Source organism: Scyliorhinus torazame, chromosome 19 (genome assembly GCF_047496885.1).
Source record: "Scyliorhinus torazame isolate Kashiwa2021f chromosome 19, sScyTor2.1, whole genome shotgun sequence".
Classification (NCBI taxonomy): domain Eukaryota; kingdom Metazoa; phylum Chordata; class Chondrichthyes; order Carcharhiniformes; family Scyliorhinidae; genus Scyliorhinus; species Scyliorhinus torazame.
Window position 1 is genome coordinate 54883029 of NC_092725.1, and position 16050 is coordinate 54899078.

The 16050-nt window shown below is 48.3% G+C and overlaps 1 protein-coding gene across 2 annotated transcripts in view; it reads left to right on the forward strand.

Moving 5' to 3' along the window:
- Positions 1 to 16050, forward strand: part of LOC140396136 (DENN domain-containing protein 5B) — a 350007-nt gene that overhangs the window by 139418 nt on the left and 194539 nt on the right. The window contains exons 2-3 of one of the 2 annotated variants that reach the window (XM_072484292.1): positions 9600 to 9671; positions 15113 to 15222. In XM_072484292.1, coding sequence (XP_072340393.1) covers positions 9600 to 9671; positions 15113 to 15222 — 182 coding nt within the window. The remainder of the gene's footprint in view (positions 1 to 9599; positions 9672 to 15112; positions 15223 to 16050) is intronic. The other variant, XM_072484293.1, reaches the window with a different exon arrangement.

Below are 16050 nucleotides of genomic sequence, written 5' to 3' on the forward strand. Positions count from 1 at the left end.
GTTGCTGAGAAATCCATGGGATCAGCCTTGGTTGCATCTGCCATTTAATGTGCAGTGTAATTTGATGGTCATAGTTTGCCGGTTAATTCATATTTACCTCATTATTCTGAATGCTAGAATATAAGGAGGATATTGTAAATTGTCTTATGGTTTAATTTATTTTGTTTGTTCAAAGCTATGGAATCTTGTGGCTTTTATCTCTTGGTAAGTACCTGGGATTTCAAACTTTATCTATTTCAAACAAAGAATTCCTAACCGGATCATAACAACACTGTGGAAGGGACTGAATTTAATTTTTTTTTAAAATAGTTGCCCACTTAAAGGCCTCTATCGGTTGGATGGCCATCCATGTTCCTTTCTGCCGCAGACTAAAGTAGGCAGGACTAAAGTGGGGCAGGAAGGTGGCAGGATCTCCACCTGCCTCTCTACCACCTAATTGAATGTGCTCCCCTCCCACCAAACTTGCCAAGGGGCGAGGGCCCAAGATTCTTCCCAATGTGTAGAAAGAGTGAGCTTTCGTGCTAAGGGATCATCTGAGCTTGTAACATGGTTTACTGGTTAGGAACAGTCCCCACAGCAATGGGTTTTAGTTTCAAGAGCTCACCCAACCCCGGGTTTCTGTTTTTAATGAACTACAATCTGTTTGGATTATTTTTGTTCCAATTACATCAGAACCTCCGATTAGCGCACTAAATCTAGATAACCTCAGCACGCGAAGTGCATGCTACATCCATCAACCTGTTTAGAAGGGGCTGGCAGTGCAAAGTGTTTGCAGATTCTGGGGAACAAGATACTTTTTTGACAAGTCTTGGAATCGGTGAGCTGAGGTTGAAGTTAGTTGGGCGTCTTGTGTCCAGGAGGAGTAGGAAGAAAAATTCCGAGCAACTTTGACCATATTCCGACAATGAAAGATTGTTAAGTAAAGTTTGGACACGACAAGCGAAAGAGGATTGTCAATTGGAGGTTAAAACGTCCCAAGGTATGAGACGCGTGCAGAATCTTCCGTGCCATGGTAGCAGTGTTTGCGACACTACTTCGACTTTAGAAAGTGAAGTAGGAAGGACGCATTCATCATGAAATGGGAAACTGTGCATCTTGGAGGAATCTTTGTGATGGAGTTGGTGCAAGAGCCACAGTTCTGGTTAAAGGCGGCTGTGAGGCCTATATTGTTGCTGGATTAATTGCCTAGGAAACGCAATGAGGGGAAGGGGGGCATTGCTGTGTGGTCATAATGCTTTACCCAGGCAGCAGTGCCCCCTATTAGTGTCTTAACTTATCACAGAGATCCAGCCATTGTCTCTCTCTCTCATGAGAGACTGATTCATTGATTAATGTTAAACAGAAAGAACAAGGGGTTAATGTATTTTTAGCATTGTGCGTGCTGCTGATAATGAAAGGCAAGATACTCAACATGGTTTTGTGGCAACAAGGTTTCCCCTGTGGTTAACCTTGTCGAAACCTGCAGATCATTGGCCATTACAGTGTCAGGTTAAGGCCCCATCCAGTCGTGGTATGGAAGTTTTAATGACACTCTGAATATTCCCCTGTGTTGTCCTGAGGAATTTACAACATTTTCAGACACTGTCGACATGACATGGAACTCTGGGAGAAGTCCCAGCTTTAGAATTAGGGCTTTGATCTATTTAAACTTAGCTTCAGCCTGGAGTGCGATGATTTTTTTTTTTTAAATGAGGAAAGGGTTTGACGCAGGGTGAATAGGGAAAGGCCATTTCCTCTGGATCGGGAATCCGTAGAGAGGAGTCTGCAACTTCAAGCTGTCACTTCACACAGTGAAGCTAGAAGAAAAGATATCCTACAAAAATAGTTATTGGAACATAGAATATGTAGCCAAAACAAATGTCGTAGATGTAGAGACGCGCATGTACTCAGAACATGTAACACAAAATGTTAGCGTGCAGGTTCAACAAAGAGAGGCAAATAGCCGTTGTTTTTTTTTATTCCATCACTTTATTTATAATCGTCATTGTTTCTTACATTTCCTTTAACAAGGCAGGGAGACGAAACATGATTTTTAACCAGCATTAAATATAAATTATTGCACAGGAACAAGGAAGCCTTGAGACAGTTGGTGAGCTGACGCCGGGAATGCTGTGCACAGTTATGGCCTCCATGTCAAAGGTTGCCTTGGAGACGGTGCAAAGAAAGTTAATTAGATTGATCTCTCAGCTGAGAGGGTTGTCCTACTCCGGCTGAGTAAATTGGGTGCACATATTCTGGAGTTTAGAAGAATTGAGAGGCGATCGGGGCAGCACAGTAGTTCGCACTGCAGCCGCAAGGTGCCAGGGACCCGGGTTCAATTCCCGGCCTTGGGGGTTACTGTCTGTGTAGGAATTCTGTGCTTCCAGAGTCCCCTCTACAAACTTGGAAACAAAACCGAAGCCACCACTTGGTGCAGTACCAAGAGAATGCAGCACTGTCAGATGTGCTGCCTTTTGGGAGAGGCGTTAAACTGAGGCCTGTCTACACTCTTGGGTGGAAAGAACAGGGGGAGATTTTCCGACCCCCCGCCGGGTCGGAGAATCGCCGGGGGCTGGCGTGAATTCCGCCCCCGCCGGTTGCCGAAGTCTCCGGCACCGGAGATTCGGCGGGGGCGGGAATCGCGCCGCGCCGGTTGGCGGGACCCCCGCGCGATTCTCCGGTCCGGATGGGCCGAAGTCCCGCTGCTAAAATGCCTGTCCCACCGGCGTAAATTAAACCACCTACCTTACCGGCGGGACAAGGCAGGGCGATCTGGCCCCGGGGGGTGCCCCCACGGTGGCCTGGCCCGCGATCGGGGCCCACCGATCCGCGGGCGGGCCTGTGCCGTGGGGGCACTCTTTCCCTTCCGCCTTTGCCACGGTCTCCACCATGGCAGAGGTGGAAGAGACTCCCTCCGCTGCGCATGCGCGGGAATGCCGTCAGCTGACGCTCCCGCGCATGCGTCGCCCGGAGATGTCATTTCCGCGCCAGCTGGCGGGGCACCAAAGGCCTTTTCCGCCAACTGGCGGGGCGGAAATTCGTCCAGCGCCGACCTAGCCCCTTAAGGTTGGGGCTCGGCCCCCAAAGATGCGGAGCATTCTGCACCTTTGGGGCGGCGCGATGCCCGTCTGATTTGCGCCGTTTTGGGCGCCAGTCGGCGGACATCGCGCCGTTTCCGGAGAATGTCGCCCCAGATCCTGTTGTACTATTTGTGGAAGAGTAGTAAGTTCACCGCAGGTTCTGGTGAAGTACTTTTGTTGTGTAGTCGCTGTTGTAACGTAGGAAGCCAATTTGCTGTGCAGTCAATTTGTACACAGCAAGCTCCCACAATCGGCAACAAGATATGTGATCATATAATCAGCTTTAATGCTGGTAGTTGTAATCTGTTTTCTTCAGGGCACCAAGTCATTTAGCTATAAAAGGCATCACATCTGATCCCGTCCTTGTATATTTTAATATTTATTCTCTGGATAAGTGTAAAGCTGGCTGGACCTGTGTTTATTGCTCGTTCCTCTTTGAGAGGCTGATAGGTGAGCCTTTTCCTTGAGGCACTGCAATGTGGTAAAGGTGCTTCTCCAGTGGTGTTAGATAGGGAGTTCCATGAATTTGATCCAACAACGATGAAGGAACAGGGATATATTTTGGTGTGTGACTTTAGAGACGATGTGACTGCTGTTCTATGTTAGCGGTGGAAGTCACAGGTTTGGGTGGTTCTGCCGGGGAAGTGAGTTGGTGTCTTGACGTCCAGGATCCGGATCGGATTTGTGTGACCCAGTGAGTGGCACAGTGGCTAGCACTGCTGCCTCACAGTGCCAGGGACCCGGGTTCAATTCCGGCCTTGGGTAACTGTGTGGAGTTTGCATGTTCTCCCCATGTCTGCATGGGTTTCCTCTGGGTGCTCTGGTTTCATCACGCAGTCCAAAGATGTGCAAGTTAGGTGGGTTATGGAGATAGGACGGGGGAAGGGGGCTTCGTTTGGGTGCTCGTTCAGAGAGTCAGTGCAGACTTTGATGGGCCTCCTGAATTATAGGAAATCTATGGATTCTTTTTTCAAAATTTAAAGTGGCCAATTCTTTTTTTTTCCTATTAAGTGGCAAAATAGCATGGCCAATCCACCTACCCTGCACATCTTTGCGTTGTGGGGGTGAGACCCAAGCATGCATGGGGAGAATGTGCAAACTCCGCACGGACAGTGACCTAGATCCGGGATCGAACCTGGGTCCTCGGTGTTGTGAGGCAGCAATGCTAACCACTGTGCCGCCATGCTGCCCCTGGAATTCTATGAATTGTTTGTGAATATTTTCCTTAAAACGTTCTTGCATCCCCAAATATTGTTTTGGTTGAGAGCAAACAACTCAACTTCGAATCTGGAACTTTCTGGACATCTGCAGTATCATTTAGAGGAGATTGAGAGCAGCTAAACAGAGCATATCAATCAAATTTTAAATATAAAGTTACATATTCTGGACAATTCACCTTATGCCAAACTCGCAAGGTAGGTGGACTGGCCACGCTAAATTGCCCCTTAATTGGGAGAAAAAAAGAATTGGGTACTCTAAATTTATTAAAGAAAAGTTTATGCCAAACTCTGCCACTTAAGCAACAAGTACCCATTGACCCATCACCTCTGTATTCACTGTCCTGCCTTGACTCGTGACCTGGCAGTTCTCATGTTTAAAAGTCTTATCCTTGTTTTCACATCCCTCCGTAGTCTCACCCCTCCCTGCACCTTCTCCAGTCCTACGGCCTTCAGGGAACAATGTACCCCTCCTCCGCCGCCACATTGTACTCCACCTCACAATTGGTGGACACCAAACTCTGGAATTCCTTTCCTAAACCCCCGCCTCCAAGTCTCTCCTTTTAAGATATACCCTGTCTGATCTGCACCCCATCTGACACGGTGTCAATTTTTGCCTGAGAATGTGAAGCATTTTGATTTGTTTTGCTACATTAAATGTATCAAATAAATGCCGGCAGTTGTTGCTATAACAAATAATCAGCGGAGAGCTGAAGGGATGATGTGGAGATGCCGGCGTTGGACTGGGGTGAGCACAGTACGAAGTCTTACAACACCAGGTTAAAGTCCAACAGGTTTGTTTCGATGTCACTAGCTTTCGGAGCGCGGCTCCTTCCTCAGGTGAATGAAGATGTATGTTCCAGAAACATATATATAGACAGATTCAAAGATGCCAATGCTTGGAATACGAGCATCAGCAGGTGATTAAATCTTTACAGATCCAGAGATGGGGTAACCCCAGGTTAAAGAGGTGTGAATTGTGTCAAGCCAGGACAGTTGGTAGGATTTCGCAGGCCAGATGGTGGGGGATGATTGTAATGCGACATGAATCCCAGGTCCCGGTCGAGGCCGTACTCATGTGTGCGGAACTTGGCTATAAGTTTCTGCTCGGCGATTCTGCGTTGTCGCGGGTCCTGAAGGCCGCCTTGGACAACGCCTACCCGAAGGGATAGGTTAAGACTGACTGTTGTAGCTGACTGTTAGGATGTCTGGAACATCGAATTACATTGTTGCTCATTAAATATTCTGCAAGCCCATCCATTGAAATGTTGTTTTGCTGAAAACTGCATTGTCCCTTTGATGACTATGTTCGGGAGGCCTCACTGTAACACAGCTCAATAATACCATCAAATTGCCACTTAAACTGCTTTGAAGATAGGAAGTAAATTTCCATTCGGCACTGCCCCAAGGGCATCTGCTATCATCAGAGTATGGCACCGATTCATTACTGAAGCAATTAAATTAAAATGTGTTTGCCACTTGCGTATTTTGTTTATCAAAACCCGCAGTTGGCAGGATTAGTTCTTGGACCTTCTCTTTCCAGTCTTCTCCTTTGCAAACTGACTGGTTAATTCCAGTGCAATCCTGTTCAGAGATTCAAATCAAAATCATTTGGATGGTACTTGATTTGATTTAAGCGACAAAGGCTGGCGAGCATTCACTTGAGTTTAGATTTAAAACACATGCTGTCACTGAAGAATTGCCATTTAATATTCAGTAGTGCAATACGATCTTTTATGCCCCTTTTGGAAGTAGCGGGAATAAACCGGCGCTTCAGTCAGCATTGCGTAACAGAATCGCGGCTTCAACAATGCAGCATTGACTTAGCATTAACTTGTGTGGGGGACAGCAAATTGAACCCCTTGAATCCAGTCTTTCAACTCTGAGCAAGAGGACTAGCAACGGATCCAAGCTGACAATCCCCCCCCCCCCCCCCCCCATCTCCTCAAGTGGGATCAGTGGGGGGGGGGGAATTCAACAGTAGGCCCAAATATCAGTTTCTCACTGGCATGAATTTACAGCCGGATCTACCGATGCTGCCCGCCATGGCGGATTAGGAGGCCAAGGACTGGAAACCGATCTGCATCCCGCTAATGGGATGCTGATAAAGGCCAGGCTAGAATCTCTTACCTATCCCCCGGTACGTCCACGACGCCAGCGGGAAAGCACGCCTGTCCAGAACATGTCTGGAACAACATGGCGTGCAGGAGCCGGGACTTACCGGAGAATGTCTAGGGCTGCCTCTGGAGTTTGGGATGGAAGCCGCCAGCGACTCTGGACCCCAGAATACCACAGCTGTGGGTAGGTGGGGATGGAGCATGTACAGGCGGATCGTCCAGATTCAGTGTCATCGAGGAGGTCCATCTTCCACCCTCGGCCTGCTCCTGGAGGTCCCTCATCTTTCTCTAATGGTGGGTCAGTGATGTCAGCTGGGGTTTAAATACGACACCCGGGTATAGCACTGGGATGCCCGTAACCAAGCTCACCCTGCCATGGAAGATGACATGAACCCCCTCCCCCGTGGGGATGGACCATGTGGCTTCCCGTCGGCCTCTGCAGCTGGACCTAGTCCCAGATGGTGGGAAGGAAAGAAAGCACTGGTGTGGGGGGAAAGAAACTCAAAATAATGAGAGAGCTCTCAATTCATTTTCTAAAGATGTGAAATGTCTTCATGGAAAGGAACGGTAATGTGTAAAGAAATATATATATTTAAAATAAATTTGAGTATCCAATTCTTTTTTTTCTCCACCACATTAAGGGGCAATTTAGTGTGGTCAATTTACCCACTCTGCACATCTATTTGGGTTGTGGGGGTGAGACCCACGCAGACACGGGGAGAATGTGCAAACTTCACAGTGACCCGGGGCCGGGATCAAATTCGGGTCCTCGGTGCTGCGTGAGGCGGCAGTGCTAACCACTGCTTCACTGTGCCGCTCTCAAGAAATATATTTCTACAGGGGTTCCAGTGCTCTGGTTGCAAAATGCGAAGGACAGCTGTGTGAGTGCAGTTAAATCTCATTCCCCTTCCCAAATTGAGGCTTGTTTGTGTTCGTGTAGCCAACTTATTGATGGCTCCTTTGATGCAACGATGAATGCACATTACTGCAGGCAGAACATGGTCATGTGATACTTGAACCAGTGATTGTGTCTCCACATCCACAGTATGTGCTGTGAGCTGAGCTGCCGTGACCCCATCATGTGATAGGGATCGATTCCTGCTGATCATATGGAACCACAAGTGACTCCGACTTAACAGGTCTTCAATTTGCTTCCACAATAACCTTAAGATTAGAGCAAGGTGGCTCGAGAGCGATGTCGGGAAGCACTTGCTCACTCAATGGGTGATGGCAATCTGGAATTCTCGCTCTGTTATCAAATCTGTGAACAGACAGATCTTTGTTGGGTAAGGAGTAATGGAACCAAACTAGGCGACCGGATTTACGATACAGGACACCTCCCGTTTTGCAACATGTACTTTCTGATTTCGTTCCCGAATGGTCTCGTTCTTGGGTCCATTCACTGCACCCTTTGATTGAAATAAAGTTGGTGTCGCTGAGAATTTGCATTTGTTTCAAGTTGAACCTGCCTGTGACTCTACACAAGTTTCAGGGCAAAGAGGCGTTTTGTTTTGTTTATTTGCCTTCAAAACAAGATGAAGAGTCGAGTGGCAGGACACGACCCAAGCTGAAAAGTAAATTTGGAAGTGGTGATGAAATTGTGGCAAGCTTGGGATTTTAAAGGCCTGAGATTATGAGGTGGCCATATCTTTAATGGTGCTGGTGTAGAACGGGTTCGTGAATGAGAATCATTGCTATACATGATTCATTGGGAGGCAGCTGTTACATTTGATTGGCAGAGCTGCCTCCTAGCAACTGTAGATGGAGGGTTCAAGGGGAAGGAAGCATGTTAAATTGGAGAGGAATGTCCAGTGTAGTTGTTTGAGAAATAAGAAGCGTGTTTGGAAAAGCGAGAGAGTTGGCGAGGCCAGAGGCGGTACAAAGATCATCTCTCATCAGAGGTTTGAAATGAAAATGAAAAATGAAAATCGCTTATTGTCACAAGTAGGCTTCAAAGAAGTTATTGTGAAAAGCCCCTCGTCGCCACATTACGGCGCATGTTCGGGGAGGCTGGTACGGGAATTGAACCCGCGCTGCTGGCCTGCCTTGGTCTGCTTTAAAAGCCAGCGATTTAGCCCTGTGCTAAACCAGCCCTGGTTTGCCAGTAATTTGAAGCATTTGGTCAGAACAATGACCTTATTTCTGACTGGTATTGGCAAACCTCAAAGAATAATGAACCATGTTAACCTTGCACATTGATCCAGATCTCTAAGTAATGGACGTCCTTTAAAAAAAAATCCAATTAAGGGGCAATTTAGCGTGGTCAATCCACCTACCCCGCACATCTTTGGGTCTGTGGAGGTGAGACCCACGCAGACACGGGGAGAATGTGCAAACTCCACACAGACAGTGACCCAGGGCCGGGATTGAACCCGGGTCCTTGGCGCCGTGAGGCAGCAGTGCTAACCACTGCACCAACGTGCCGTCCTAGTTTTGAACTCTACTTGCGCAACTGCGCCACCCATCAGCTTACAAATGTGAGCGACAATGGGCGAGATCTTCTGGCGGTTCATGCCTCCGGAGTCTTCCGGTCCCGCGGATCATGGGTTTCCTGGCGGCGAGGGGTGGACTCAATGGGGAATCCCATTGACCGAGGCAGGACCAGGAGATCTTGACCATTGTTGGAATGAAGAGGGCAGAGAAAAATGTGAGGTAACCGGAGCTCCTCAAACCCCATCCGTAGTAATGTTTTTTTTGGGGGGGAGTAAATGTTAAACCAATCAGAAGATATGAAAAAGGTTAGAGGTTAAAAATCAACCCCCCCCCCCCCCCCCCCTCCACAGCAACAGAATAATGGACCTGTGAACTCGAGGCTGGGAAAACCTAGATGACCCATGGTCAGTTGGCATCTTTTACAACGGATCTGGGTCCGAAGTGGAGGGAATTATTAGCACTGCTTGATTTATTTTAAGGTGAGGCACAGGAAGGAAACTATCATTCCCTTAAGTGGTACAGCAGGAAGTGGTGAGGGTGGATCCCAATGCATCCCATAAGCATGGAAGAATTCTGGTGGGAGTAGCTGTGATGGGCCGAGTGGCCATTTTCTCACTTGCATTGTGCTTTTGATCGAGTGTTTTTAAAATGGGGTTTGAGTGCAGCCTTTCTTAACATTGACATGTTCTTAACCGCCTTTCGAAGCCGTTTCTCTTCCCCTTTTTTTGAATTTATTTTTACCCACCCTTTTGTCTTTTATTTGTATTGTGTAGCACTATGCCAGTGGCTAGAAGCAAAGCGATATGGCAGGAGCCAAGATAATCCATGTCCAAACAAAACTACAGGTAAACAGTGGGAAACCGCTAGATCTCTCACCTTTCTGTTTCCTCTTCGAATGTATCACCTTCCCGCTTTTCCAAATTTTGGAAATTCTGCTGGAATCTCTGCCGATCCATTATGCCTGGCTGAACGGGACGATGGGTTTCCGTGGGGATGCAGCTGCTGCTGCAGTTGATTGGCAGGACCTTCTCCTAGCAACTGCAGACTGTGATCCTCTCTCTAAACTAGGATAGTGCAATCAAACTAATCAACCTCCACTTATCCCTTCCTGCTTTCCTTCAAAGAATCCTCATCATTCCTGGACAATCCGTGAAGATTCTTGCTGGCTTTAGTAAGAGGCGGGGGTTAATGTCTTCTATTGGCTTACTGGTGCTTGGTGATGGGCCTTTTTTTCTAGGTGCCCTCTGCATTGCCTGCATTGCTTTCCTTGGTTGTGGGTTTCTATTGACTTGATAATGAACCAGTGTTTGTGTTTCTCGAGCATTCGCTTCGAGAGTACTGCCAACAACAGCTAAAAGGAGACCGTATATGACCCTTCAAACGCCATAGGAATGCCACATCAGGTTGCACGTCCATTAACCCACTGACGTGGCTTGTTTACCGTTAATTCAAACAAATTAGGCTGTTCCTGCCAAACGTTAATTCTAACTCGCTATCCTGGGAAGTTCCAAATTGAGCGAGAAACACAATTAAACTCAAAACTCCTTTCAGCTGTTAGCTAAGTATTTCTACGTACAATTTTTAATCCTGTGATTAATGCTGTCTTGATTTTGAAATATTTTGTATGTGTACATTGTTGAGTAGACTGGGAGAATTGATCTTTGATCTCCCCTTCTGTGCTTGAGGCATGGATGTGTGTCTGGTGACATTTGGAGCTTCCTGGACACCCATGCTTCTGAATTTGCCATTTGCTCAGTGTGAGCTAGTGCGGTGAGCATTGCCGAGTGCTCACCGAGACATTCAACCATGGCATGCCTCACCGGCACCTTCCAAGTCTTCCTCAGCATCCACATGTATTCACTTTTCAACATAGAACGTCGAACAGGGATCCAATTCCTTGATCTTTCAGTTCTCTTTCCCTGCCACCCGCCGCCCCTCCACTCTCTACCCCCCCCCCCCCCTCCCCCCCCAGAAGCACCAACCTCAGTTGCAGCAGCATTATTGCAGTCTTGTTTGACACCAGTCGGTGAAACGTTTGGGCTGCAGAGAAATAATAATAATAATTGCTTATTGTCACAAGTAGGCCCCTAGTCGCCACATTCCGGCGCCTGTTCGGGGAGGCCGGTACGGGAGTTAAACCCGCGCTGCTGGCATTGTTCTGCTTTGCAAGCCAGCTATTTAGCCCACTGTGCTAGACCAGCCCCAGAAACAGGTTGATAACTGCGTTGCCGGAACACAAAGCAGCAAACAATGGTTTATTTGTCCCTCTCACATTGTTGCAACGTGCGGATGTTTGCTTTTTGCATTGAACTTTGCACCACAGAAACAAGCCATTCAACACATCTGCTCTATGCCAGGTTTAATGCTCCACACAAACCTCCTCCAATCCTCCTTCACCTCATCCTATCAACATTCCCTTTTATTCCTATCCCCCTCTGGTATGTATCTAACTTCCCTCTAAATACATCTGCTATTCACCTCAACTACTCTTTTTGTTAACTAGTTCCGCCTTCTCACCACTCTCTGATTAGATTACGTAGAACATACAGTGCAGAAGGAGGCCATTCGGCCCATTGAGTCTGCACCGACCCACTTAACCCCTCACTTCCACCCGATACCCAGAACCCAATAACCCCTCCTAAATGTTTTGGATACCAAGGGCAATTTAGCATGGCCAAACCACCTAACCTGCATGTCTTTGGACTGTGGGAGGAAACCGGAGCACCCGGAGGAAACCCACGCACACACTGGGAGAACGTGCAGACTCCGCACAGACAGTGACCCAGCGGGGAATCGAACCTGGGACCCTGGCGCTGTGAAGCCACAGTGCTATCCACTGTGTGTGCTACCGTGCTGCCCACGGTAAGCACTCTGGGTAAAGACGTTTCTCTTAAATTCCTATATGGCATTTATTTGTGATTATCTTCTCCTCATGGGCCTCCCCAGAAGTGGAAGTATCTTCTCTATGTCCTTTCGTATCCCTAAAGGCCACTCTCCTTCAGCCTCCCCCTTCCGAGAGAAAACAGACCCAGTTTGTTTGATCAATCAGATAGCTATAACCTTTCTGTTCCCTATAAATCTTTTTTTTTTTAAATATTTTTATTAAGGTTTTTTAACAACACAATTTTTCCCCCTTACAAACAATAACCCCACCCCCCCTCCCCCGTAACAAAATAACGCAAATTCTCCCTGAGCAAGATATATACAAGGCAAGATGGTATATTTACATAGCTTTATACACTGGCTCTTGGCCGCGTGTTTCATTTCTCCCCCCTCCTTCATGCCATCTCCCGTTCGTCCATCCCCTCAAACAGTCTCTCGTTCTCGCTTCCCCCCCCCCCCCGGGTTGCTGCTGCTGCTGACCGAACTTCCTCTAACGCTCCGCGAGGTATTCTAGGAACGGTTGCCACCGCCTGTAAAACCCCTGTGCAGACCCTCTCAAAGCAAACTTAATTCTCTCCAATTTTATGAACCCCGCCATGTCGTTTATCCAGGCCTCCAGGCTAGGGGGCTTCGCCTCCTTCCACAAGAGCAAGACCCTTCGCCGGGCTACTAGGGACGCAAAGGCCAGAATTCCGGCCTCTTTCGTCTCCTGCACTCCCGGCTCGTCCACTACTCCAAATATTGCTAGTCCCCAGCTTGGCTTGACCCGGACTTTCACCACCTGAGATATTGCTCCTGCCACTCCTCTCCAGAACCCCTCCAGTGCCGGGCATGACCAAAACATATGGACATGGTTCGCCGGGCTCCCTGAACATCTTTCACATCTATCCTCTACCCCAAAGAACCTACTCAGTCTCGCCCTCGTCAAGTGCGCTCTGTGAACCACCTTAAATTGTATCAGACTGAGCCTGGCACACGAGGAGGAGGAATTAATCCTACCTAGGGCATCAGCCCATAACCCCTCCTCAATCTCCTCCCCCAGCTCCTCCTCCCATTTAGCTTTCAGTTCTTCTACTAGCGCTTCCCCCTCTTCTTTCATCTCTTGGTATATTTCCGACATCTTGCCCTCCCCGATCCATACCCCCGAGATCACCCTATCTTGAACTTCTTGTGTCGGGAGCAATGGAAATTCCCTCACCTGTTGCCTCATAAAAGCCCTCACCTGCATATATCTAAATGCGTTTCCCGGGGGTAACTCAAATTTCTCCTCCAGTGCCCCTAGGCTCGCAAATGTCCCGTCAATGAACAGGTCCCCCATTCTTCTAATCCCCGCTCGATGCCAGCCTTGGAACCCCCCGTCCATCTTCCCCGGGACAAACCGGTGGTTACCCCTAATCGGGGACCACACCGATGCTCCCATTGCACCCTTGTGCCTTCTCCACTGGCCCCAGATCCTTAGCGTTGCCGCCACCACCGGGCTTGTGGTGTGTTTTGGCAGCGAGAGCGGCAGCGGTGTCGTTACCAACGCCCCCAGGCTCGTTCCTTTACAGGACACCATCTCCATCCTCTTCCATGCCGCCCCCTCTCCCTCCATGACCCACTTGCGGATCATCGCCACGTTTGCTGCCCAGTAGTAACTCTCTAGGTTTGGCAAAGCCAACCCTCCTCGGTCCCTGTTGCGTTCCAAGAACCCTCTTCTAACCCTCGGTGTCTTATTTGCCCACATATACCCCATAATACTCCTACCAACTTTCTTGAAAAAGCCCTTGGTGATCACGATGGGGAGGCACTGAAACACGAACTAAAACCTCGGGAGGACCACCATTTTGACCGACTACACCCTACCCGCCAGCGAGAGCGGGAGCATGTCCCATCTTTTAAAATCCTCCTCCATTTGCTCCACCAACCTCGTCAAATTCAGTTTATGTAGGGCCCCCCAACTTCTGGCCACCTGTATCCCCAGATACCGAAAACTCCTCTCCGCCCTCCTCAGCGGTAGGTCCCCTATCCCTCTTTCTTGGTCCCCTGCCTGTAACACAAAAAGCTCACTCTTCCCTACATTAAGCTTGTAGCCCGAGAACTCCCCAAACTCCTTCAGAGTCTGCATGACCTCCACCATCCCCTCTATTGGGTCCGCCACATATAGCAGCAGGTCATCCGCGTATAGCGATACCCGATGCTCCTCTCCCCCGCGGACTATCCCCCTCCATTTCTTGGACTCCCTAAGTGATATGGCCAAGGGTTCGATTGCCAGTGCAAACAACAGGGGGGACAGGGGGCACCCCTGCCTCGTCCCGCGGTAAAGCCGAAAGTACTCCGACCTCCGCCGGTTCTCCCTGTAAATCTTAATCGCACCATCTCCACTTCCCCTATGTACTTTTTCCAAACATGGAGGCCAGAACGTGGACTCAACATATATTAGGGATTACTGCTTCCATGAGTTGACTTTTGCAGTGTGGAGAGCAAAGAATAGAAACCGCTCATGTGAAATTAGACAACTCCAGTGCACTGGGGTGTGATCGGACTGTGCCCTAACCTGTCCTGTGTTAGGGCCATAAGACATAGGAGCAGAATTAGACCACTCGGCCTATCGAGTCTGCTCCACCATTCAATCATGGCTGATATGTTTCCCATCCCCATTCTCCTGCCTCCTCACCATAACCCCTGATCCCCTTATTGATCAAGAACCTATCTAACTATGTCTTAAATACACTCAATGATTTGGCCTCCACAGCCTTCTGCGGCAAAGAGTTCCACAGATTCACCGCCCTCTGGCTGAAGAAAGTCCTCCTCATCTCTGTTTTAAAGGATCGTCCCTTTAGTCTGAGATTGAGCCCTCTGGTTCTAGTTTTTCCTACAAGTTAAAATATCCTCTCCATGTCCACTCTATCCAAGCCTCGCTATCCTGAAAGTTTCAATAAGATCCCCCTCATCCTTCTAAACTCCAATGACTGCAGACTCAGAGTCCTCAACGGCTCCACAGAGGACAAGCTCTTCATTCCAGAGATCATTTTTGTGAACCTCCTCTGGATCCTCTCCAAGGCCAGCACATCCTTCCTTAGATACGGACATGAGGAGGAAAGTCTACTCTCGGATACTGTTACTCAGCCATCGGGTGATGTGGTGTTTGCATACGCCAAGACCCACAAGCAGGTCATGTGGGTGGCCTTTCTGGGTGATTCCGCAAGACATGAAGGGTTGTTAAAGCAGGAGAACCTATTTTTTAAAATATAAAGACAGCTGTTGGTAATATAAGTTTTTTGAAAGCTACTTTTCCATTGAGGTAAGCTGGTGAACACCATTTTCTACCATCCAACCAACATCCAATTGGAGAGCTGCCCATGGGCTGTAGAAATGTCCTGGTGATGACTGTATAATTCAATTCTCTATTTTCATCTCATAGGAGAAAACTTTGATCAGAGCCCATTGAGAAGAACATTCAAGTCCAAAGTGTTAGCCCACTATCCTCAGAATGTGGAGTACAATCCCTTCGACCAGGATGCTGTTAATATGGTGAGTAGGGAATTTTAATGACCTTTTCCTCCCCCACCCAATGGATCTGGGGCCACACATCAGCTTGGGGATTTTTCCAAAGATCCAAAGGGGATAATTGGGTTCTTGCCAGTTATTTTGATTCTCTCTTCTACCTATTGCAGTCGAACTGTGCGGGCCTCGTCCTTTTCATCTTGGTTTGGCCTGGGCACCATACAGTCCTCGACCTAAAAAAGAATGTCGGGTCATCGAGCTCATTGATGGCGAGAGGGGTTTACACTGTGAAACTTGGCAGCTGTGTTTCCTGCATTACCACAGTGACTCCGCTGGCTGCATAGTGCTTTGGGTGGTCCTGAGGTTCTGAAAGACAGGATAAAAAAGTAATTATTTTAATGTTTTTAAACATGTATAGACAGCTGCCACAGAAGTGGTAGGTGAGTGATGAGGGTATTGAGGGAGTGATGAGGGTGTTGGTAGTTGAGTGATGAGGGTGTTGGTAGGTGGGTGATGAGGGTGTTGGTAGGTGGGTGATGAGGGTAATGAGGAAATGATGAGGGTGTTGGTAGGTGAGTGATGAGGGTGTTGGTAGGTGGGTGGTGAGGGTGTTGGTAGGTGAATGATGAGGGTGTTGGTAGGTGAGTGATGAGGGTGTTGGTAGGTGAGTGATGAGGGTGTTGGTAGGTGAGTGATGAGGGTGTTGGTAGGTGAGTGATGAGGGTGTTGGTAGGTGAGTGATGAGGGTGTTGGTAGGTGAGTGATGCAGGTGTTGGTAGGTGAGTGATGAGGTATTGAGGGAGTGATGAGGGTGTTGGTAGGTGGGTGATGAGGGTGTTGGTAGGTAGGTGAGTG